Source organism: Dryobates pubescens, chromosome Z (assembly GCF_014839835.1).
Source record: "Dryobates pubescens isolate bDryPub1 chromosome Z, bDryPub1.pri, whole genome shotgun sequence".
NCBI lineage: Eukaryota > Metazoa > Chordata > Aves > Piciformes > Picidae > Dryobates > Dryobates pubescens.
The window spans coordinates 65,641,898-65,667,849 of NC_071657.1; the positions used below are offsets into that span (position 1 = coordinate 65,641,898).

The 25,952-nt window shown below is 44.5% G+C and overlaps 1 protein-coding gene across 3 annotated transcripts in view; it reads right to left on the minus strand.

Moving 5' to 3' along the window:
• Nucleotides 1-25,952, minus strand: part of ST8SIA5 (ST8 alpha-N-acetyl-neuraminide alpha-2,8-sialyltransferase 5) — a 106,192-nt gene that overhangs the window by 54,090 nt on the left and 26,150 nt on the right. For 2 of the 3 annotated variants that reach the window (XM_054178417.1, XM_054178415.1), the window contains exon 2: nt 3,956-4,664. In XM_054178417.1, coding sequence (XP_054034392.1) covers nt 3,956-4,086 — 131 coding nt within the window. In that variant the 5' untranslated portion in view covers nt 4,087-4,664. Of the gene's footprint in view, nt 1-3,955; nt 4,665-20,907; nt 21,007-25,952 lie in introns of those variants that run through there. The other variant, XM_054178416.1, reaches the window with a different exon arrangement.

Genomic DNA, 25,952 nt, shown 5'->3' on the forward strand with positions numbered 1-25,952 from the left:
TAAAAGATGTAATGTTTTCAAGTAAAGCAGGCTTTCTGAATAGGAACATTTGGCATTTCTTCCTGTGTTTTAAGTTACTGTATATGTCTGCTCTGACTCACTCCAGGATCATTTTTGTGTAAAAGTTTCTGATAGCTTTGAAAATGTGTCCTCACTTGGATGAAATAAAAAACATATAAAATAGTTTTAAAGGGGCAGATTCCCTTTGGCTGACTCTCACTCTGTGCTGTTAAAAAAATCAGTATCTAGTGAATTTCCTGCCAATTGAATATTGGCATATAGCAAATTATTGCCGTGGTATTCCTTCCTTGCCAAAGCAGGCAAGGACTGTCCTATTGATCTTTCCTGTGCTACAGATTGAGAGACAAAAACAGGGACTATATCAACATTTTTTACTGTAGTGGCAGTTTCCTGATGTAATCCAGGATTATTCCCTGCTGGCCAAACAAGAGCTCACAAAAAAGACTGAGCATCTGATTCAAAAGAAAATTCAGCTGAAAGCCAAGCATTGGAAAGACGAGTCAATACAAAAGCAAGTGGCAGCTCTGGATTTAAGCAGAAGTCCAGAACATTTAACCTACTTTAGCAGATCAATGCAGCAGATTTTTAATCATCACATTAATCCTAAAATAAAAATAATTACCCCAGAGATTCGTATTAAAGTCTCTTAATTATATCTCATTTCATCATCCTTTTTTACTCAGGATCAGCAGCCACAGAGACCAGAGCTTCCCAACATCACTCTCCAGCACTCAGTTTAACTCTCTCACTAGGGCTTTAGCTGCTATGGGTACGAACCATTGGCCCCATCCATCACACTTGGGGGAAAAACTGAAAGAGGGAAGAGAAGCAGGACAGGATTCTGCTTTCCAATGACATGGTACAAAATAGCAAGGGAAGAAGAAGAAAAGTTTATATGGTGGTTGAAAAACATGTGAGCACCAGGATAATTCAATCTCTGTATTCTCCCCTTCTTCCAGCAATGCCAGGAGCTCACTAATATCTCATTCAGGAGAAGGAGAAGACTTGATCGAAGCCTGGCCCTGTTATCAAATTTCACTGAGCAGAATTTGTTTCCTGGAGCATACTCTCCTGTCTGCAGTCTGGCTATCCCCACAGCCAGGATTTAGAAGCATGACTGTGGGCAAATAAAGGATGATGAGTCTCCAGGGCACCCGCCATGGAGGGCTTTATGGCAACAAAACTGCCCATTTCATGCTTGTAAGAGGAAGTGGCATGGCACACCTTACAGCCAGCCAGCTTTTCCACCTTCTTCCCAGAAAAGGATGCCCTTGTCCACACCACTTGTTAGAACAGTCCCTAGTCTATGCTGTCCCCTGTGTTGTGCCCAAGCTGCTTGTTTTAGGTCAGATCCCCCCGCCTTGCTGGCCTTTGCCCATTTCCACTATTTTCTCAGAAAGAAACATGCTATCTCTGTGTTATATTTAGCCTTAAAAGCATTGTACATTTACTGGAAAGGTACTTCAGGACAATTTTCATGTTTCTCTAAATACACCAGGGAATTTCTTCCTGCTGTCCTGGGAAGAGGCTCAGCAGCCCATTACTGTTGCAGGTGTTGGGAGGCAAGCAAAGGCTACCACAAAACAAGCAGCATGTTGAATCCCAGCAAGTAAATGGCGTTAGCTTTAGGTAGCATCCCCAAGCTCCAGCTTGGCAAGCAGCACCAAAGCTATAAATATCCCTCTTCTCTTCTGCAAGGATGCTCTCCAAAACCAGCAGCTCCACCATGGTCTCTGGAGATCTGAGCGATGAGGTGTTCAAGGAACCTCACAGACAGCATCAGCTTCTAACATGAGATTTAACTCTGGAGGTTTGTGAAAGGAAAGAGTAATGAAAGGTCACAACTACCCCTGCACAGAGCAAAGCGGAGTCAAACTACCCAGGAATGGTTAATGTAATCTACTGCAGGGGCAAGAGAGTAGGAAAGAAAATGTGAAAAAGTATCCTTAGCATAATATTATGGCAGCAGTGTAGGTTGTTATGTAAATCAACTTTCTGTCATTAATAACTGATAGCCTGAGACTGGCACATCCTGAACTTTTTATTCCACGGAAGATAGGAACTACCTCTTGCCAGCAGAAAGGAGACAAATCCTTTTACAGTGCAGTGAGTGGGGAGGAAAATCCTCTTGGAGACTCTTTCATTTGATTTAAAGAAAAAAAGAAACATAAATAAAACATTACAAGCTGGAATTAATAATAACAAAAAAACCCAAAATCACTCAATGTCTTCCAGTGAAAGTGATAAAATGCATCTCCTAGCTTGAGCCCCTTGGAAGGGAGAGTGCTCACAAGCAGTCCTAGCAAGCCTGAGAATTGGACATCATCCTCTTTTCACTCCTCACTCTCTGGATGAGTTATAATTGTATCTTCTCATCATTTTATCTTTGCATTGCTATTTTTCATTTCAATTTTACACTAGGGATTTATTTTTCATTTCTCTAATCCTGTTGCAGTCATTTCAACTTAGAAAACCAAGCACTGGCAGGGCTGCAAGGCCTCCAGGACAAATGGGAAAACCTGAGAAAGGAAGGGACAATGAAAACAGCTGGTCATAAAGTTACCCTCTCAACACTGAGGCAGCTCAGTGCTACCCTTTGTCTACCTACCAGGTTCCTGAAGCACCCAAAGATGGAAATTTTATACCTCCCAGGGTAGCCTTTTCCTTTAAAAGTTTCCTTTCACACTAAAATTAAAATCTTTCCTGTTGCAGCTTGAGTCCATGGATTCTTGTTGTGTCATGAGTCTATACAAGAGATATGTTTTTCACCCTTCTCTTGTCAGAAGCAGTTTTGGGTATTTCAAGACAGTTTCCTCCTCAATTTTCTCCAAGCCAAACAAACACAAGTTTGCTGCACCCTTGCACATGCCTGATGCTTTCCCTTGGCTTTTTCCTGCTAAGCCACATCTTTCTGGAAGTGAGGTACCCAAAATCAGAGTCCCCCATCCAAGGCCTCACTGCTAGGCAAGGCACACAAATTGCTCTGTGAATAAACTACAACACTCCTGTCTATGCATATTAATATCATGCTTGCTGTTACCCCCACCCCCAGCAAAAACACTTCCTGATATGTCAGCATTTTGCTTGCTCTTGGCACAAGGCAAAGAACTACATGAGCTGCAAAACAGACAGGAAACAAACCACTGATCTCTTCTGGTAAAATGCTGCTAAATTACAGTATAAAATTCCACAGCAGCTGCCTACACTACTGAAATCCACTTACCTCAAAGTATGTAAGAGAGACTTTACCCTCCATAAAATCATACAAGCCATAACACCTCCAGCTAGATTAAAGTAAAATAAACTCTGCATAGGTCAAGGTTAAACACTTGAAGATCCCCACTGATGTTTGCTGTAAAAAGAGCAGTACCACTTTGAGATCAAAGACTGATGTGCTCTACACCAAAGCAGTCTCAGCAGTAATTCATGAGAATACATCAGTGAAAAATGAAGTGCTCTCTCTGTTATTTGGACTACAAATATTGCCACTTTCCTTTTAGGAACTGCATCCACATGTTTGTTTCTAAAGATGTTAAAGTTTAGGTGATGAGTGTGCTACCTTAATTCAAGCTCTCAAGCCATTTCAGCTTGAACTTACAGAGGGTGAAAAGCCTATATGGCAGGGTTCGATCAGAGGTAAATACTGGGATGGTACAAGTCAGTCTAGTTTAAGTTAAGAAAGATCCAGATTTTTACAAAGCTGATACTAAAACACAATCTAACAAACACATACATCAAAACATTCTGCCTAACATTCTACTTTGTTAACAATCTAACAGGCATTACAGATGCTGGATGCACCTTCCTGGATTGACAAGGTATTAAAATTGTCAACAGGGAGAAGTGCTTTGAACTGTTACAATGGTATGGCTGGGTCTCTGTCTCCATTCAGTCTGATCAAACAACTTTTCCTACTCCCTCAAATCCCCCTTACCTTTTGAGATAGTTTCTCCCGTAGAGAATCTGCTGCAGCAAGGTGACCACGGCAAAGGCGCAGATGAATATGAAGAACAAAGTTCTGTTCCCCAGCAAATCCCTGCTCGACGAGGGGTCAGTGTATCCCATTCTTCTCAACAGCCACTGAAGCTCCACTGAGGAAAAATCAGTTCATTGTCGCCTTCATGCCCTTTTTGCTGGGAAGTGGAGGGGAACGCTTGCTGGCTTTTCTGTGAACAATCCAAGGACAAGGTATCCCATTGTTTGGCCCTGCTGCCCCTTCCTTGCCCCTTCTGGATGTTAGCTCCAGGATTGTGCGCAATTGCTCGCTTCCATGGTAAAGTTTCCAGGAGATTCAGACGTGGGTAACATCTAAAATCATCTCTCAGAGCTCTTTCAGTGCCGGCAGCCTGTGCTGTGTGAGAGGCATTCTGTTCCCTCTAAGCCTCTCTTGAAAACCCGCTGCTAGCAATTATCTACTTCAATCCCATTTTCATATTCCAGATGGGGGAAGCTGCAAATAAACCAGAAAACTGCAGCCAATGGCAAAGAGAGGGCTCCGGCAACCTGCATTGGAAACACATAGTCGTCAGCTCTTCTTTGCTTCTGCTCAGTGATTCCAACAAAATGTGCTTGCAAGGAGACGTGACTGGGGTGTGCTATTATTGAACGAGCATGTAACGATCATGAGGATTTCATTCAGTCCCCTGCAAAAAAAAAAACAACAGCAGCAATCTGGTCAGGCTAGCAGGAAAGCTGCTTTTTATGTAGCAGCGTGCCAGTCGTACCGCGCCTTCAGTACGGTAGCATTTGCATGCAGAATGCAGTGCCTTTAGTCATACACCACTCACTATTTGGGCTCCTGCATTTCCTCTGGTTATTCCTCCAGAGTAAGCATAAGCAAGGTCACTGTGCATCTCTTCAAGGACAGAGCTCTCAGTTCCTGCATGCTGATTTATTGGAGGCTCTGAGTAGCCTCACAGCCGCAGCGAGGGAGACTGCCTCTCAGTGCAGGCTCCAAGAGCCATTTGTTTAAAGAGACAAATATTCTGATTGTTCATCCACCAAAAACAGTTCTCTTTTGAAAGGTGAAAGAAACAAAACCTTCTCCATGGTCATCATAACCCCTCTAAGAATCTCCCCATTGTCACCCAAGGCTCAGTTCATCTTACAGGCAAATCAGTGGGAGTTTTTTTCACTAATTTAACTGGGACCAAAACGTGCCCTTAACACTGAGCTTCTTAAAGTAAGTTCCAATGAAAGCTTTATCCATGACTGAAAAATGTTCTGACTAGGAGAATGTTTTGGCCCAGTCACAGATGGGAACAGGACTGTGACAACAAAATGTGGGGAGAAAAATCCTTTGTCTACGAGAAAGGGAAGATTTTTGTGCAAATAATTTTTCCACCACTTAAATCAGCATATACAAAATGTTCTGGTGTGCCAGCAGCCCAGCTGTGTGAAATAGCAAACAGGGACTGCTTCTGGACTTTGCTTAGCTGTAATTGGTGCTACACAGGGAAAAGGGCCAGAGGTAACTTCATGCAAACTTTTGAACTCAGATCCTGACACCAGAGATAGTCCTCAGAATGACCCATGGCAATTTCAGTGAGATAATCAGGGGCTAAAGCAGGCCTTCCCTTACCTAATTTTAAGCAAGGAAAGTAACAAGAATGTTTAGGAACCTGCTCACCCTGAATTCCTGCAGCCAAAACCCACAGACCAGCCCTTTAGGTACCCTTGACTCTGCAGATGAGGCTTTAGGAATCTATTCTCTGATACATCCTTCTTCAGTCTCTCCCAAAGCTCCCACAAATGCCTTTGTGAACTTCACTAAATCCTTCAGTTATCACCTGTGCATATATAAGAGTAATGATCCCAGGTCACATCAAAATTACCCAGCCCTGTGCTTTGTCCCTGCTACTGGCCAGCAATGGATGCACAGAGAAAAGTAGAAGAGAAGGGCAAGCACATACTGATACACTAAAACCGGAGATAAACAAGAGCATGATAAAACACTGGCACAGGTTGCCCAGAGAGGTGGTAGATGCCCCATGCCTGGTAACATTCAAGGTCAGGTTAGATGGGGCTCTACACAACCTGATCTAGTTGCAGATGTCCCTGCTTACTGCAGGGAGACTGAACTAAATGACCTTTAAAGGTCCTTTCCAACCCAAAGCATTCTGTGATTTTGTAGTTCAGGGTCTTCTTGAACTGGGAGAAGAAAAATAACTGAGCTGGCTGCACTCATTTGTACTGTACTGGGAACAATACACATACCAGGGGACTGCAAATTAAATCGAAAAGCAGTTTGAATCCCTCTCATCAAAGTCACAAGCTCTGGGGGTAAAGATGTTTCTTCTAACCATCAGTTCATGTAAGCCCATATAATACAAGCACATTTCCATTACTCTAGTGTACCAAACTCATAAGCTTAGCAGCTACTCCTTCTCCTGAGCAGCCTGACCTGCAGTAAGCATCCTGGAAGCATCACATACTCTCAGCAGGTCTTTGGATTTGTGTGTCCTGTATCCTTCTCTGCTATATCAGAGCTGGCCAGAAGATACAGCACCTGAGAGGCCTACATGCAGGAAAGCTACACACATATGGCAAAAAGCAAAATACAGAGATATTTTTTGTAAGTGGAGAGGGTTTTCTGTGCCAGACCTTGCACAGATACCATTCTTGATGTCAAATGTTCGAGAAATCTGTTTGCTACCTTCAGCCCAGTACTGCAACAGTGCTGCAGAACTGGAAGCAGAGCAGTTCTCCACAAGCATAAGAAATAGGGTGTCTGTCAACAGATGTTCAGAGGAAGCTCAAGGTTACCTGCAATATTCATTGTGAGTGAAAACAGTCATATAGGGCATGCAGAAGGGCTGAGTGAGCAATGGAAGCACTCATTCCAGGAGGCCCTTTGAGAGTCTGACTTATCAACTACAGGCCTCACTGAAAGCATCAGGCCTCTGCAGAGAGCAAATTAATTTTTTTAATGACCTTGCATCCTGCATTTAAGCAAGCAATGGGCAACAAAAGAGCCCCTCCAAGATCTGAGAAGGGGGAAAGGACACTGCATTAAGTTGTGTTGCAAACATAGATTTGCTGAGTGTGACAGAGGACTGTGTACAGCACCAACTGCTAGCAACGCAGGCATTGATCCTGCAACAGGTAATGTAGCTACAATGGCACAGGGAGTCTAGACCACAAGAGATGACACTCCAGTCAGTGCCATGCCAGAGCACAGGAATCAGTAAATAGGATCTCTTCCTTCACCAGAGGATCAAGTATCACTTAACTAGGACCAGCTACTCAAAATACCTCTTAGGAGCTGTTGAGGGAGAGATGGATAAGCTGCATGACATGCACAAGCTCAGAAAAGGTATTCCTGTATCATTTCTTGGAGAATGTACTTGAGAAGGTAAAGCAAAAGTGGCAAAATGGAGCTGCTTATAGACTATCATAATATGAATCTGCCAGCAGCAGTCTGTCTTACACATTCCTGGCCTTTATTTTTCATATGTGAGCTGCCTGCTAAACATCATCAGAGATAATCTATAACAAGAAACTCCTCCAGTCTGAGCAGTGAGACTCTGAGACCTCTAACACAAACATGAATGTGCTCCAGACAGTGATACCCTCCAAAGGGAGCTCAGTGTTTGCACTGAAGTCCAAATGAAGCAGAACTGAATTAAAAAAGAAAAAGAACAAGAAAAAAAGGGGGGGGGGGAAAGAAAGAAAAGTTCACATTGAATCTCAAAGACAAAGAAACCTTGGCTAGCCACCAAGGCCATGTTTCTGAAGCTCCAGACAAGGAAAGCTGAATTAGCAAAAAAGACAAAACTTGGCAGGAGTCACAGAGTCATGGAATTGTTAGGGTTGGAAGGGACCTCAAGGAGCATCCAGTTCCAATCCCCCTGCCAATGGGCAGGGATACCTCACACCAGAACAGGTTGCTCAGAACCACATCCAGCCTGGCCTTCAAAACCTCCAGCAACTGGGGCTGCCACCACCTCCCTGGGCAACCTGTGCCAGATTCATGGGGAAGAACTTCTTAACATCCAATCTGAATCTACCCATGTCTAGTTTCTTTCCATTCCCTCCAGTCCTATCACTCCCTGACACCTTAAGAAGTCCCTCCCCAGCTTTCTTTTAGGCCCCCTTAAGATACTGGAAAGCCACAATTAGGTCTTCTTGCAGCCTTCTCAAGACCAATGACCCCACCTCTCTCAGTCTGTCCTCATAGGAGAGGCGCTCCAGCCCTCTGCTCATCCTTGTGGCCTTTCTCTGGACACCTTCCAGCACCTCCAGATCCCTCCTGTAACAGAGGCTCCAGAACTGGACACAGTACTCCAGCAGAGGTGGGGGTCTCAGCAGAGTGGAGCAGAAGGGGAGAATCACCTCCCTTGACCTGCTGGCTATGCTTCTGTTGTTGCACCCAGAATGGGATTGGCTTTCTGGGCTCCAAGTGCTCACTGCTGGCTCATGTTGAGCTTCTCATCCACCAGCACCCCCTGGTCCTTGTCAGACTCTTACTTCTTTCGTGAGGGAACAAGCACATCTGTCTCTGCAAGAAAGGACAATGTACAGCCATTAATTCTAACCTGCATTTTTTAATGTGAATGAAACAGAAAAGTTCACATCTGTTAGGCAAGTCTGACTGGGAATTTCCATACGTGCCTTTCATGGAACCTGTCATTTCAATCAGTGTTTGACTGCTTATACATTCTAATTTTGGATAAAAGCAAGGATACTTGGTGTCCTGGACAGCATTTGTCTACTGGTTGTTTAAATCACTGTACATATTAAACACAAATTTATTAGCCTAATCTAATTATTAACACAATGTCTAATCACCCATCACTGTCTGGGGAGGAATAACCCTGTCCACCAGTACAGGTTAGGGGTTGACCTGCTGGAAAGCAGCTCTGTCTAGAAGGACCTGGGAGTGCCGGTGGACCACAGGTTCACCATGAGCTAGAAATCTCCTGCTGTGGCCAAAAAGGGCAACAGTATTCTGGGGTGCATTAAGAAGAATGTGGCCAGCATGGTTATGAAGGTTCTCCTCCCCCTCTACTCTGCCCTGGTGAGGCCACAGCCGGAGTCTTGTGTCCAGTTTTCGGTTCTTCAGTTCAAGATGGACAGGAAAATACTGGCGAGAGCCCAAAAGAGGGTGAGGAGGATGACTGGAGGACTGGAGCAATTCTTACAGAGACTAAGAGACCTGAGGCTCTTTACCCTAGAAAAGACAAGACTGAGAGGAGACCTTACCAATGCTTATCAATATCTAAAGGGTGGAGGAAAAGAGAAAAGAACTGGTCTCTTTTCAGTGGTGGCCAGTGATAGGACAAGTGGCAATAGGCCTCAGCTAGAACACAGGAGGTTTCACTTGAACCTAAGGATAAACTTCTTTACTGTGAGTGTGACAGAACACTAGAATGGGCTGCCCAGAGACGTTGTGGAGTCTTCTTGTCTTGTCTCCGAAGACTTTCAAAACCCACCTGAATGTGTTCCTGTTCAAACTGATCTAGGTGTTAGCAGGGGAGTTGGGCTAGATGATCTCCCAAAGTCCTTTGCAACCTACAATTCTGTGATTCTATGAATTCAGCTAAGATGTAAATATTTCTTTCTTTCTGGCTTGGGCTAAGCCATGAGATGACAAGGGCTAATTTGGCACCAGGCCTCCTACCTGTGGAGTCGCCTTAACTGGAGCAAGTGTCCTAAAGATAACATATGGTCTGTACACCAGATATACATTACATCATCTATTGAATCATGACCAGTATCCTTCAAATTATGTGTTGATTAGGCCCTGGCATACCCCTTTTCTACACTGCTGACACCATCTCTGTTGGAAAAGGAATGAAGTCTTCCTGCTGGAAGAGAGCTCTAATGCAGAGGCTTCCATGGCTGCACATTTACTGCAAACAGTTCCTTACAGCAAAGCTTGCCAAAACATAGAGAAAAGTGCAAAACTGAGCTCAATGCTAGGGACAGCCTAGCTTTCCCAGGGGTGTTTCCAGATTCGTAGAAAAAACAGGAAGTTCTGTGTGGTTGTTATGACCCTGTACAGGCTGACAACAACCCTGAAAATAATAGAGCATGGTAGAAGATTAGTTTCTCCACAAGGAGAAGGAAACTGGACAAAACTGCTTTCACAGGAATCATCTGCTAAAAACATTAGTTTGATTGCAGAGCACTGCATGGGAGCCCTGAATTTAGCACCAAATCAAGAGGACTGAGAGGCTGGCAGAACCACTGAGGGGTCCAAGAGTCTCTAGTCCTCAGAAAAGGAACGCCCTATCTGAAGCTACTCATAACTCCCACCTAGGTCATCAGAACCACATTTAAAGCCTTCTAGTGAAAGCCTGGAAAGAGTTGGAGTCAGTGGCACTAACTAAGTTTAATGACAGCTGAAACTTTAGATACTTCCTTTTGCTGAAAATATGTTATCATTAATACTGCAACGAATTTCCCATAGCCAGAATAAGGATCACACATTACCTAAGCTGTAAAACCCAACTGAAAAGTACTTCACTGTTTCAACAACACATTTTTACAGCAAAAATAAAAATCATAGATTCATAGCATGGTTTGGGTTAAAAGAGACCTTAAAAATCTTCTAGTTATAGCCTCCATGCCATGAGCAAAGGAACCTTCCACTAGACCAAGCTGCTCAAGGCCCTGTCCAAACTGGTCTCAAACACCTGCAAGGAAGGGGCATCCACAGCTTCCCTGGGCAGCCAGTCCCAGTGTCTCACCACCCTCACAGTAAAGAATCTCTTCCTAATACCCAGTCTAAATCTAAATACACATTGGCCACAGCAACCCCAGGCAATGCTACAGGCTGGCGTCAGAGTGGCTGGTGAGCAGCCAAACAGAAAGGGACCTGGGAGTACGGGCTGAGACTAGGCTGAACACGAGCCAGCAGTGTGCCCAGGAGGCCAAGAAGGCCAAAGGCATCCTGGGCCTGTATCAGGAACAGTGTGGCCAGCAGGAACAGAGAGGTCATTCTGCCCTGTGCTCAGGACTGGTTAGGCCACACCTTGAGTCTTGTGTCCAGTTCTGGGCTCCTCAGTTTAGGGAAGATGTTGAGCTGCTGGAAAGTGTCCAGAGAAGGGCAACAAAGCTGGGAGGGGTCTGGAGCACAGCCCTGTGAGGAGAGGCTGAGGGAGCTGGGGTTGCTTAGCCTGGAGAAAAGGAGGCTCAAGGGAGACCTTCTTGCTGTCTACAACTCCCTGAAGGGAGGTTGTAGCCAGGTGGGGGTTGGTCTCTTCTCCCAGGCAAGCAGCACCAGAACAAGAGGACACAGTCTGAAGCTGTGCCAGGGGAGGTTCAGGCTGGATGTTAGGAAGAAGTTCTTCCCAGCAAGAGAGATTGGCCATTGGGATGTGCTGCCCAGGGAGGTGGTGGAGTCACCATCACTGGAGGTGTTTAGGAAGAGCCTGGAGGAGGCACTTGGTGCCATGGTTTAGTTGATTAGATGGTGCTGGATGATAGGTTGGAGTTGATGATCTCTGAGGTCTCTTACAACCTGGTTACTTGTATTCTATTCTATTTTAAATGTTAATGCCAGGTATTTAAGAACTAGAATACAACATATGAAGTTAGATATCATTCAAAGACAGTGAATCTGATCTTGGAATACATCTTGTTATGCCAGTGACTGGTACTAATCAGAATGGGAAAAACATGAAAAAGAAATTATTCCTCAGAATAATTAGCTAATTAAGTACTTAAAATTTACACTATGCTTATAACCAAGATGTAGAAGAGAAAACCCATGCTTTTGTACCACAGTTCTGCATTGACTTTGCATTTGAAGGAATGAAGAATGTTGCTCCTGAATTAACCATCAGCTTCAATTATAAAAACTTTCAAGCAGTTCAGACACTTAGCTTCCAAATCATTTTTCATTATGTTCTCCTACAGCACTGGTTACATTACCAACTACATACTGCAGGCAACAAGTGTTGCCTTGGGTAGTCTGTTCACCTGAGTCATTCTTGTAGGCAAACCAGTATGTTTTCAGGTACATCATGTTTTTTAAGTAATTGTCGTAGTTTGGGCTGGGTGCCCTCTGCTACAGGGGTGTTTCCTGTGTCCAGAAGTCCAGCCCAGTGGGTGGACACAGGAAATTAGGTATTTCTACCATAATCTCTTGCACCACTATAAATTTTACGGCGGGGTCTGGCACTCTCTCTTTTCCTTCCTCTCTGCCACCCGGTAACTGGGGGAGAAATCTCCCGGCCATGGGCCTGGCTAGGCCCAAGGTCACGGGGGGATGGGCAGTCTCAGATCTGGCCAGCTGAGGCGAGCCTAGCAGTGTGGGGGGAAGGAGGAGCCCTGGGGCTTTTGGGTGCACCCTCAGGTGGGGATGGGATCTTTCTGGGAGTGTTTTGGGGTCTCTCTGGTCACTGTGTTTCTAGCTTTCTGCATGCACTCACTGTTCTCTATTTAAACTTTCCATCACTTTTGCAATCTGTTTGAGTCGTTATTTCTGTGTGTGGTGGGGAGGGGATTTGTCCCAACCCATTACAGTAGTCAATTTTCATTTCAGTCCATGACAATAAGGATAAATAAAAACAAAATCCAACTGGCTCCTGCCCTCTTCCAAAGTCCCCAGTCATCCTGAAATATTTCACTTTCCTGGCACTGGGGAAGTGCTCACTGCAAATCTGCACAATCAATCCTAAGAGAATTCTCTCTTCCTGCAGTGGTGTGACCAGGCACATCTTTCTGCCCCTCCTGTGGTAGCATGGATTCAACTTTCAAGCTCTGCACAGTGTCCGGTCTGACCTGCATGTGGTCACAGAGATGGCTATTAATAAACCTGGTTGACCCTTTCAAATTCCTTCCCTTGGTTCTGCAACCTGCTGTGAATTCTTGGGTCATGCTTATCCGTATTAGGATAGCAAACAGGGGCCACTGTGTTAGAAGCTGCAGCTGAGTGTTAGCAGAGCCAATTCTTGCCATGAGGATTTATAGTTTAAGCAATCAAGAAGAAAAGGTGAGAGAGAGATTTATCAGCCCTATTCACACAGAGAAGGAATTGCAGCTTGGAGGTAATGTGTGATAGCATGCAACTTGCTTAGCTTGCAAATACATCCTAGGTTGCAAACCCATGGCAGTGACGGTGCATTTTGCTGACAAACAAGTCTAAGAGTCCTAAAGGGACAGGCTACCACACAGACAGAGACACTCCTCTGTAGATAGGGCCTGGATCACCAGGAACCTCTACCAGCAGTTTGAGCTTTGCTAACTCCGTGGGCATAGATGTCACAGCACTAAAACAGGCAGATTGAAGGCTGCAGCCAAAAGGATACTTAAGCACCATTTACCTCTTGAAATTCTGGGAGCTACATGAAAATTCTCTTTTTCCTCTTGGCTGCAGTGAGTTGTCCAAGGCTACCGTTCAGATAAGGTCTTATAGTGAGATCTTAAACTTGGCTGAAGCTTGCAGCTAGCCTGGAAGTTGTTCTGACTTGAACACAGCACAGCCCTTGGAGCATTTGAAGGTGGGCTAGGACAACCCTCATTATCAATACAGAGTAGGGAATGAGGTGATAGAAAGCAGCCTGGTGGAAATAGACTTGGGGGTGCTGATGGACAAGAAGCTGGACATGAGCAGACAGTGTGTGCTTACAGCCCAGAAGACCAATCACATCCTGGGCTGCACCAAAAGAAGTGCAGAGTGAGATGATTCTGACACTTTGCTCTGCTCTGGTGAGACCTTGCCTGGAGTACTGCATCCAGGCCCAGAGCCCCCAATATGGGAAGGACACAGAGCTGATGGAGCAGGTCCAGAGGAGGGCCATGAAAATGATCAGGGGTTTGGAGCACCTCTGCTGTGAAGACAGGCTGAGGGAGCTGGGGGTGTTCAGCCTGGAGAAGGCTCTGAGGAGACATAATAGTGGTTTTCCAGTACCTGAAAGGGGCCTACAAGAAGGATGGAGAGAGACTGTTTACAAAGGCCTGTAGGGATAGGAAGAGGAGCAATGGCTTCAAAGAAGACAAGAGCAGATTTAGATTGGATGTTAGGAACAGGTTCTTTACCTTAAGGGTAGTGGAACACTGGAACAGGTTACCCAGGGAGGTGGTTGAGGCTCCATCCCTGCCAATATTCAAGGTGAGGCTCAGCAGGGCTCTGGGCAACCTGATCTAGTTCAGGATGTCCCTGCTTACTGCAGAGGGGCTTGGACAAGATGACCTTTGGAGGTCCTTTCCAACCCAGACCATTCTATGATTCTGCCTATGACCCATGAGCCCAATCATCCCAGCATGATTCACCAGGCTGAATGCAGTCATCCCTGCTTTGCCTGCTCACACACGCAAACATGCCATGGGCACAGCTGACATACTTTTAAAAGTACCACTAGTTATCACTAATGAATATCTGCCCAGACTGCCATCCTCCACAACATATTGCCAAGAAGAAACGTCATAAATGGCCCCATAAGGTATTCCACCTACTTCCAATGCTTACTTGTCTCTAGCACAGGACTGCTGCTACAGTTTCCATTCCACTGGCCAGGAAGTTTTGCAAATTTGTCAGCAGTCTTTGGTGGGGGTGTTGACCTTTTGCTAGAAACCCTGCAATGGGTTATTTAAGCAGCCAAGGACAGCCATGAAGTTGTGTTTTTTCCTTAAAATCCTGAAATGGAGAAGACAGAGTGGTAGTTTATCCACAGCCTGTTATTCATCTCCTAGTAGGGAACTGTGACAGCATCTGGCCTACAGGATTTAGTGCTCTAGAAGGCAGCGTTAAAGAAATCCCTTTTACAAGGGAGAGAGATTCCCAAGACAGCTCTCTTCTGAGAAGTAAGAACAGCATGGCATTTAGTCAGAATAGGATTTTTTTGCAGAACATTGCCATCATCATCACCTTTATTTAAACCTCACTTTCAATCAGCTTTTTATTTTCTTCCAGGTGCATCCAGCAGCTCCACTGGAGCTAAGAAGTTTGTGTGGGGGGTTTATTCATGCAGTGTGGGTAGGAAGGTATGTGGGAACTGCAATTCAGTCACTTGAAACCATATGAAGCTGAAGCTTGAAAGGAAAAATAATAATAAATGGTTCAGATTGTCAGGCTCAGAGCATTTCTCAATCAATTAAAGCTTATTTTAGCATCAGGGCAGTTTATTTTTGAAAAGTTCTCCTGGCACTTTGATGCTTTCACATTACTGTGTAGAAAGGTCTTGCTGGGAACAAATTGTTCTTGGTAAAGCATTTTCGGTTTCTGTCAAATGACAATAAGTAAGATCTGCATGAGTGAACAGCAGCAACAAAGCATATTGTGGCAATGAAAAGAGTAAGGCTTTGGACCTGGGTGAAGGAGGAAGATAAATCTGGAGCTCAAGCACAGTAAACACCTGACTATTTGGGCTCAGAGTCTGCAAACTCATACTTCAATACATCTAACTTTCACAGAATCACAGAATCACCAAGGCTGGAAGAGACTTCAAAGATCAAGTCCAACCTGTCACCACAGACCTCATGACTAAACCATGGCACCAAGTGCCACATCCAACACCCTCTTGAACTCCTCCAGGGATGGTGACTCCACCACCTCTCTGGGCAGCACATTCCAATGACGAACAACTCTCTGTGAAGAACTTTCCCCTCACCTCGAACCTAAATTTCCCCTGGCACAGCTTGAGACTGTGTCCTCTTGTTCTGGTGCTGGTTGCCTGGGAGAAGAGACCAACTCCCTCCTGACTACAACGTCCATTCAGGTAGTTGCAGACAGCAATAAGGTCTCCCCTGAGCCTCCTCTTCTCCAGCATAAGCAACCCCAGCTCCATCAGCCACTCCTCATAGGACTTGTGCTTGAGGCCCCTTACCAGCCTCATTGCCCTTCTCTGGACACATTCCAGCATCTCAACATCTTTCCTAAACTGAGGAGCCCAGAACTGGACACAGGACTCAAGATGTGGCCTAACCAGTGCTGAGTACAGGGGCACAATGACTTACCTGCTCCTGCTGGCCACACTATTCATGATCTAGGGCAGGATGCTGTTGGCTTTCTTGGCCACCTGGGCACACTGCTGGCTCATGTTCAGCCTACTCACAATCAGCAACCCCAGTCCCTTTCTGCCTGGCTGCTCTCCAGCCACTCTGACCCCAGCCTGTAGCACAGCATGGGGTTGTTGTGGCCAAAATGCAGCACCTGGCACTTGGATTTGTTGAATGCCATCCTGTTGGACTCTGTCCAGTCAGTCGAGGTCCCTCTGCAGAGCCCTTCTGCCCTCTAACAGATCTACATCTGCTCCCAGCATGCTGTCATCTGCAAATTTGCTGATGACAATTGTGATTCAGACCAGCAAAAAGTCAACATTTAAGATATGCTGTATCAGATGGTTGCTTTCTTTCTTTCCAGAATCAGTTTTAAATGAAATACTGTATCTGCATTGTACACTGCACTGGTTAGGCCACACCTTGAGTCCTATGTCCAGTTCTGGGCCCCTCAGTTTAGGAAGGAGGTTGACTTGCTGGAACGAGTCCAGAGAAGGGCAACAAAGTTGGTGAGGGGTTTGGAAGACAAGCCCTATGGGGAGAGACTGAGGGAGCTGGGGTTGCTTAGCCTGGAGAAGAGGAGGCGCAGGGGTGACCTTATCACTCTCTACAACTACCTGAAGGGAGGTTGTAGACAGGCGGATGATGGTCTCTTCTCCCAGGCAGCCAGTACCAGAAGAGGACACAGTCTCAGGCTGCGCCAGGAGAGGTTTAGGTTGGATGTTAGGAAGCAGTTCTATACAGAGAGAGTGATTGCCCATTGGAATGGGCTGCCCGGGGAGGCGGTGGAGTCGCCGTCATTGGAGGTGTTCAGGAGGAGACTTGATGGGGTGCTTGGTGCCATGGGTTAGTTGTTTAGGTGGTGTTGGATTGGTTGATGGGTTGGACGTGATGATCTTGAAGGTCTCTTCCAACCTGGTTTATTCTAAATCCAATAGAGTTTCTAAATCATTTTGGATTTTCGTTTTGTGACATTATCATGGCTTCCATTTCACAGCTGTGGATTAGACAGGAACAGTTAAATCAGTATTCCTCCTTTGTAACCCATGAGGCACTTTAAAAACATGAACCACTGTGCCAGATTCACACTGAAAGTTTCACAGCTAACTGATGAGGAAAGCTCTTCCCTGATGTGATCACAAAAATCGTAACTAGCACTGTTTGTGGGTAAATGAGAGTAGCAGGCAAACAAGAAGACTGCTGAGTTCAGCTCCACTGGAATCACAGGCAGAGTATTTGCTTAATAAAATGGGACTTAACCACACTAAATTCCCCTTTTTTTTTTACTGTGATCATGCAGGATATATGCTATACTGGTGCATACTGTCATTATGTCTTAATTCACAGCTTTCTAGCTTCCCACTTTCTCTTGCTTTTTCTCTTTCAGGTCTGGAACCAATCCTCACAACACATTGCCCCGAGTTCCTTCATTCATTTTTCCCATCTGGGAAAACATACAGTATCAAATACAAAGCAACAGTGATATTAAGGCCTTTCAGCACAGAGTACACTGTGGCATGATCATCAATTTCCCTCCTGTTCAGGTGCTTGCCTTTGATGCTATTACAGGTTTGTCCTGGAAATCCAATGAAGTTTAAACATACAGCATCCATCTGCTCTGGACAAAGTGAGGACAAAGGTTTGCTTCTTCTAGCTGATGAAGCAGGGGAATTGGCTGTCACTGCAAAAATCAGTACTTTCAAAATAAACACTGTGCTGTGTCACATGATCTCAGTTTAGATGGTCACCAGCTTCACAAGATTTGTATCTTGCTCTTAGCCACACACTTGGTAAGTCCCTGCAAATTCTGCACAGAGTAGAGCTTGACTTTGCATGTTAAATTTGTACCTGAGTTCACTAGCTACTGCCCGGAACCAGCACATTATCCTTCCCTAAAACATGCAGAAAAGCTGTTAACACCTCATTCACGTCTGCTGCCCTTCCCCACTCTGCCATTAAGGCAATTCTGTGCTCCAGAACTTACATACTCTTGCCAAAAGGATTATTTTCCCAGCAGCCAGTGAAAAGTTACAGAGCTACAAAAGAGTTACAGTTCAATAATATTCATCCGAGCTGACTTCAAACATCAGCTCCAAGTGTTTCATAGCCCATTGGTTTTAACAGGTTATTAAGAGTAAGAGAATCAATTTAAAAAATCATTAACTAATCCCTAGTTTACTATTTTTGAAGAACTACCCAGTGCTTTCTTAACATAAACTTCCTCCCAGCAGGCCAAAAGACAAGTTCATCCTTATCTTCATCCTCGGGGAGACAAAAGCCCTAACTATCATTTACTAATTGGAAGGAGGTTTAGGTTCAGCTCCATGTGTCATCAGGTTTCCTTCATGACTTCAGAAAGTGCTACACTGCAGTGCTGAGCTCTCCAAGATGCACTGAGAAGGCAAAATGGTACTTTTATGAAAGCATGGCTCCTTCCACCACTTGAACTGGGATTTCTGCATGGTGCATTGGAGTAATCTGCCACCTACTCACCTCACCTAACACTCCATCTGCCCTGCAGATGAGTAGCTTGATCCTCCATAGCATCTCCTCCCTCATTCTGAACTAGCAATCATGGCATTTCTTGGCCATGCAGGCAGATCATTGCAGGAGTAGCAAGGGCAACTGTACGAAGCTTTCCACTTACTGCCTAAGGAAAAAGACTCTTCTGCCTTTTAATGTATGATTTTGTCAGTCTGGGGACTGCAAAGCAGGGTTCACCTGACTGAGCACAGGACTCAATTCTCTAAACATTGCCATCTTGAACTACTCGACGTGCTCCAGGATCATCTGGTTAAGACAAGTATCACACACAGCTTGTGAGAAACAGGAAGTCTAGTCATGAACAGCACTAAACATAGATGTACCTGACTCCCACCATAAAAGGATGTACCCACAGCCTGCTGAAACCCTCCATGCAGTAAGCTGAGATTTAGCCAATACACTCCACAGAGTCTAGTCATTCTTTTCATCCCAAACTAAATTTCTAAGCTATGTCAGATGAATCACAACCTAAAAATGCATTTGTCTTTTCTGACTGTAATGGGAGCTTGGCATGACCAGCTCTGTTGCAGGTATCTGCACGCTGGATGCCTAAACGCTGGTGAGAGAGGTGGTGTGAAAACAGCATGAAAACAAGTTGAAGCGAATGCCAAGTCACTAACACAAGGAAATAAGCTATGAATGTTTCCCCCTTAATAGTTAATCCACTGAATGATACCTGTATTAATTTCAGGGAAATTTTTAGTTTGTATTTCCTACAGCCAGCTACCACTGAAGGGGGACAAAGCTACAGAATTTCACCTGCACTTCCAGTAATATTCTGGTCCTTTTCTTTTCCTCTCTTATAGATACAGTAGACAACCATCAGCAGATGAATAAAACATACTTTCATGCAAATGAAACAACATGTGCCAGCTTTGCTGCTGGCATTCTGTTCACATGACTAGCACTCCCCTTTGCTAACCCTTCTTCCCACTTGTACTATTAACTCTCCTCTCACAGTTAAAAAGAAGTGAAGTCTGGGGGATCACAATACTTCCTCTCCCCTCCAGTAGCATTTAAAAATGGTCTGGCCTTACATTTCTATACAACATAATAAAATCAGATACCCTAAAACACCATTTATTCCTGAACTGGAAGAATTTAGAAATCAACACAAATAGTTTAAAACTACTAAAATGGAAATGCCCAGTTACATAGCATGCAGCTTTTGAAGTCCCTACCACATGATCCCATTAAGACTTAAAAACTCCTTTGAGGATTCAGGCAAAAGCATTGAAAGCTTCACAGAATGTGTACTTAAATCCCAGAATCACTGTGTGAGCCACTCAGAACCTCCTCAGCTAGGCTATTCTGTAATCACGTCAGGAAGGTGGAAGATAGCAGCAGCCCCTGGATGGAATCAGGGAGTGAAATCAGGGAAGCTAATGATCGTTAAGAGAATCTGTCCTGGGTTTTAGATGTAGCTCACCCTTTTGTCACTTGGTTGTAGACTAAATACCACCTGCTATGGCACTAACAAATACCGGGGATAGAGTTCCAGGTGTGGTTCTTAGTTTGTTGTGAACATTTCAGGAGAAGGAGCTAAAATACCTTCAAAAGAAATCTTCACTTGCTGCACCCTTTGAAGGTTGCAGAGAAACCCTCAAACAACAAGCAACTAACGACTGAGTCTATGCCAGACTTCAGTGAGTTGTGCCAGGGGCGTATTTGGCCATGTAGTTTTCATTTGTACATCCCCCATAAAGTTGAATCATCAAGCAAATTCTGCTTAATCAGAACCTAAGCCAGTACATGCTTAAATCAATGGGAGGCAATTTTGATTCCCAAGGAAGAATGCAGAATCCAAACCACTTTATTATCAGTTCAGATTCCTTTTTTGTGGTTCTCACAGGAAAATCTACTGCACAAATGGTTTTAAACTACCCCTTTACCACCAATAATAGAAATCCTTAATTCTGCACCTGGCCAAGCACCCACAAGCTCTTTTAAAGCCCTAGGGAAAGCTTACAGCAATCCTGGGAATTATCCACTATCATATTAGACCAATATGCAGAGTAGCCATTCCAAGCTTTTTTTCCCCCATGACGCATAAAAAAAGGCATTAACTAATTATTTTAATTGCACCATTTGTAGTATTTCTCATGGGATATGGATGGCAGCTGCCTCAGTTTGACCCCATCTAGATTCAGGGTGGAAAATCATTACAAAATGTGTTTTCCCCAGGTTGAACAGGACTTTCAGCTGCAGCTGCCTTTATGGAAGTGGGGGAGCTATTGGAAACAGGTGTATGGCACATAAATGCTCCCTGCTCTGAAACTATCTAATAGTCTCTACCAGGAAAACTTCAGCTCCTCAGGATTAAAGCCAGCTGTACTCTCATCACTCTTTCTTTTGCAAGGAAGACAACACACAATTATTTAAAAGAAGAAACACCTTTGTGGGGCTGATGCCCTGGGAAGGCATTTATGGCTTTCCAGCAAGAACTGTATTCATTTCTGAGGACAAAATACTGCAACTCTTTGGGAAAACTGTCTTCTTCCAGGCAAAGAATGATCTGCAACAGATTAAGATCCCTTATGAAAAATATGCTGTTGGGAACAGAGTGAAGGAAGACACCCCCACAGAAACCTGATTAATCAAGTACAATTGGCAGCAAGCATGGAAAAGAGACTGTGCTCTTTAGGAGACATTTTTAAGTGTAGGTGAATTTTTCCTTGGCTCCAAGTGACATCATCATGTTTTCCCTATCCCAATTCCTGTTCCAGACCATTTCAAAGGCTCTGTTGGTACCATAAACCCCACATGTTCTGACTCATTTTGTTTGGACTCCGGCCTTTTATAGATGTTTGGTGGAAAGTAAGATGAAAGGTGATTTGAGATCTTGAGCTTGCAGATGGTACCACACTTAGTGGTGCAGTCAATATGCTAAAGTCATCTCATGCAGAAGGATGTGAACAAACTGGAGAAGTGGGCCTGGGTGAACCTTGTGAGATGGAATGGAATGGAATGGAATGGAATGGAATGGAATGGAATGGAATGGAATGGAATGGAATGGAATGGAATGGAATGGACCAGACCGGAAGAGACCTTCGAGATCATCGCATCCAACCTGTCATCCAACACCACCAGACAAGCACAAAGTACTGCACCTGGGTCAGAACTATCTTCATTATCAATACAGGCTAGGAGATGATGTGACAGAGAGCAGCCCTGCAGAGAAGGGGTTACTGGTGGACAAAAAGCTTGACATGAGTCAACAATATATACATACACCCCTCAAGACAAATCACATACTGGGCTGCATCAAAGAAGCACGGCCAGTAGATTGAGAGAGGTGATTCTGCTACTCTACTCCTCTCTGGTGAGACCTGGTCCACCTCTGGGGCCCTCAACACAAGAAAGACATGGACTGGATGAAGAATGTCCACAAGAGTGGACAAGTACTGAAACACCTCTGCTACAAAGACAGGCTGGGAGAGTTGGGTTTGTTCAGCTCTGGGAACATCATACAGTGGCCTCCCAGTAACTGAAAGGGGCCTACAAAAAAATTGCATAGGGACTGTTGTTAGTGATAGGACACATGGCAATGATTTTAAATTAGAGAAGGGTAGATCTAGGTTGTATGTTAGGAAGAAGTTCTTTACTATGAGGGTGCTGGAACACTGCAACAGATTGCTTACGGAGGTGGTAGAGACCACATCCCTGAAAACACTCAAGGTCATGCTTGATGGGGCTCTGTGCAACCCCATCTAGTTGCTGATGTCTCTGCCTGCTGCAGGGGGGTCTTGACTAGATGACCTCTAGGGGTCCCTTCCAACCCAGTGCATTCTATGATTCTGTTACTTCACTGGTTCCAAACAGACTAGTGCTGCCAAAAACCTCTATTTCCCCTTGAAAATTCTGCCCATGTTAACAATGAGCTACAATGATATAATAGGCACTGAGCTGGGTATAAGGCATTCTCAGGTCAGCTCATGCTCTCCAGGGGATCCATGATAGCATTAACATCCTGAATATGATACCAGGAACCTTTTTGTCTCAAACTCTTTTGGGATAGTAAAGCTTCCCCACCTCACAGCTGGAACTGGATAGCCAGAAATGGGTATCTTTCCTTCTCCATGCTAGGGAGTTATCTTTTTTCCCTGTTATTTCAGCTCTTTTTCTGAACATGTAACAGATGTGCTCAGAGCTCAGAAAAAGAGCTCTGGGAAACATTTCTGTTTTTTCACTAAACAAATTCTGACAAGTCGAACATCCAAAGCACAACAGCTCCCTTCCCCTCTCTGACCTCTGCCTCCCAGCTTGGGGAGGCTGTCAAAGGCCTTTTCTCCTCCCCTCGCAATTTCTGCATCCACAGCCTGGTCTGTGCACTGTGTTACTGCCTGCATGCTATCCTGGGGCAATACAGCATCTCCTCAATCTGAAAGAGACTAAAATACATCTATTTTGGGTACAGAAAGGGTTTTCTTTGATTCTCTGAGACTCGCACAGTCACATAATGAAAGCGCAGCATCTGGTTTAACAGCCCCTGATTAAAAACAAAACCAAAAAATATTGCTCCCTTGAGCACTTACAACTAGCTGTTACAGACTACATTATTCTATGGAAATGTTCATGGTGTGACAGGACAGTATGGGCTTTTTAATGGCTGGAGCATGAAGCTGCAGTATGACTACAGCTTGGCCTAAACTGGTACTCAAAGCAAACCTGCCCTGCTGTTAGCCACCTGTCTATTCTGTTGCACTGTAAACAAAGGTAGGTACAGAATTAGTGCTTGCATGGATGTGCCATGACTATCAGTGAGGGAATACAGTTTAGAACAAATCAGGAAGAAAAATAATTTAAAAGGTTACTTTTCTTGTGGATCAGCATCCCAGTCCAGCACATAAACACTTCCAAAAAACAGAAGAGGGAAGGCTATACAGAAGGTATGAGCAGGGAAGCTGGAGAGAAGGGTTAAGAATAGACTCTTCTGGCAGCTGTGCAGGCTTTTGTCAGCTGAAAGTGTTTGCAAAGTGATGGCCACAAAGTGACTTGTGGCATTCTCAAGCAAGCCCTGATGAAATCTTCAGACAACATTGTATCATGCCTCTGTTCAAGTGGACAGGAGAATAAAGAGATGTGTCACACCAGTGGCCAGGACAAAATGCCCCAGAGCCATATACAGATGGGAGATTTCTAAATGCAGGAGAGCTACTGCTTCTCTGTGTAACCTTGGCAGAGGTGCTTGGCCTCAATTTTCCTTAGCTGGAAAGCTGGTGGGGAGGGATGTGTGGGTGCACAAGCCCGACAGCAGGATGCCGTGGCTGATGTAGATGTTGTGTGGCTGAGCTGGACGCTGGGTAGCTGCTTGTGGGCAATTATGTACAAAAATCACAACAGTGAGGCTAGAAAGCTCCAGGCACCTTCACCAGATTTCACTGGCCATTAATCCAGCAGAAGGCTGCTAATGGCATCTGATTGCTTGCTTCATGCTACTGCCATTTAAGGCCAGTCTGAAGGACACCGAAGGACACAAACTCTTCTGTATTTTGCAATGTGAGATTCAGACAAAACAAGAACTATGGGTTTCAGAGAACGAGTTCTCAATATGACAATAAGGTAACAAGATGTGATTTTTATTATTTAAGTCTTCCACCACAGGCTGAAAAGGAATCAACACTTGAAAAGCAAGTATTTCTGAAGATAAACGAAATAGCACCTGCTGGAAGTGGATGAAGAATTCAGCCATGACACTTCAATTCCTGAAAACCTTCAGAGTAACACTCTGTGATCCCCACCCACTGCAAAGCCATACTGCACTGCAGCTCCTGCCTGTCTGCCGGCCATCACTGCATGTGGAGAAGTGCACACAAGCCACCAGGGAGCTCACAACATGCCAGTGTGCAACAAAGATTTTCAGCAAGGGTCAGGGAGGGATGTACTAGCACAAAAGAAGAGGTAGCCAGCAGCATCCTGCATATTACCCATGCACAGAGAGAGGATCAGACCTGTCAGCTCCAGATGGGAAAACTTTCAACACCAGAAGTTAGTATCAATCTTAAGACTTTTCAATCCATCCTTTCAATGATAACTTTCAGTGCAGTTCTGTAATGGCCAGCACTGGCTATGGCACGTTATTACCATTTGTTCCTTCCCAGGAAAGATAACTCACATTGCCTGATTTGAAAAGAACTTCACACAGAAACCTACAGCCTCAGACTTCACCTATTGCTCAAGTGCTGGCCTAGTATCAGAGGGAACTGCTCTTTCACAGTCTGGAGAGTCAACTATCGTGTGCAAAAAGAGCTAAACTACAGCCAAACTATTGAGAAAGTCATGCACTCTGCCCGTTTTGATGCTTGGGCAGCTCCTTTCAGCCTCAAGGAAAGAGTTAATCTGACTCAGAAAGGATGGTGAGAATCACCACATGTAGCTTCCCCATAGCTAAAGAGGGTGGTGATGAAATTGTGTCACTTGGCATGTGTACCACCACCTGCCTTCCTGTTTGTCCCCAGGAGGGATTAAGCTAGCAGCCCGGTTTGTTCCTTCTGGCCTTGCGTAAGGAAATGTCCAAGGAAGTAGGTTTAAGAAGCTAGGACGGTATCTGGAAGTCAAAGGCACCAGCTAAACGGTACAAACCAGACAGACTGAAATAGCCTCATCCTAAGGAGCATCTCCAGTACAGGACCAGGTTAGGAACAATGACTCAAAACTTTGTCCAGATATCTTAAAAACACATTGAGAACACATTTAAAAACACTTAAAAACTAAGAGGCTTTATTACAGAGTAGCAAATGTCTAGAGAGAGCATTCAAACACAGCAAATATTCACTTTATAGTGAGTCAAATGCAATTTTTTATTTGTCTTGCAGTGAAAAGATTCAAATGATGTCCACTTCCACAAGCATAGAGGATAGCAGTGCAGTTGAGAGCAAAATGTGATTGGAAAAAAGAAGTGAACTGGCCACGTTACCCACTGCTGTAAACATTCCTGACTGACCCCAGCTGATGGCTTTAGAATACCAGGTCTGAGGATTAAAGTATTATGTAGGCTGAAAACACCACGTCACATCTCTAAAATTACTTTGCTGTGTATGATTTTATGCCTCTCATACTGTAAGGATCAATTCTTAGGTTCTCATTCACTAATGGAAACCTCCACCTCAAATCTCGTTAATGGTTAGGGTTACTCACTCACTCCTGGAGGCTTTTGTAAGAGATTCTGCCTCCAACTTTGCTTTATCCTATTTTCTCATTTGAATTCTTCAAATCCTACCTTAACGGTTTCCCTGGGAACCAATGAACATCCCACATGCAGATAAAGGAGAACTAAAAGCCCTATTTTTTCTTTATACAGCTAGTTCTTGACAGAAAATAGTAATGCAGTGTCCATTCACTCAGATATCTGAACTGTAAGTAGTATGCTGAGACTTTCTGTACACCAAGCAGTACACACCAAGACCATACTACCTAGACCCAAACATACCCAAACTCCT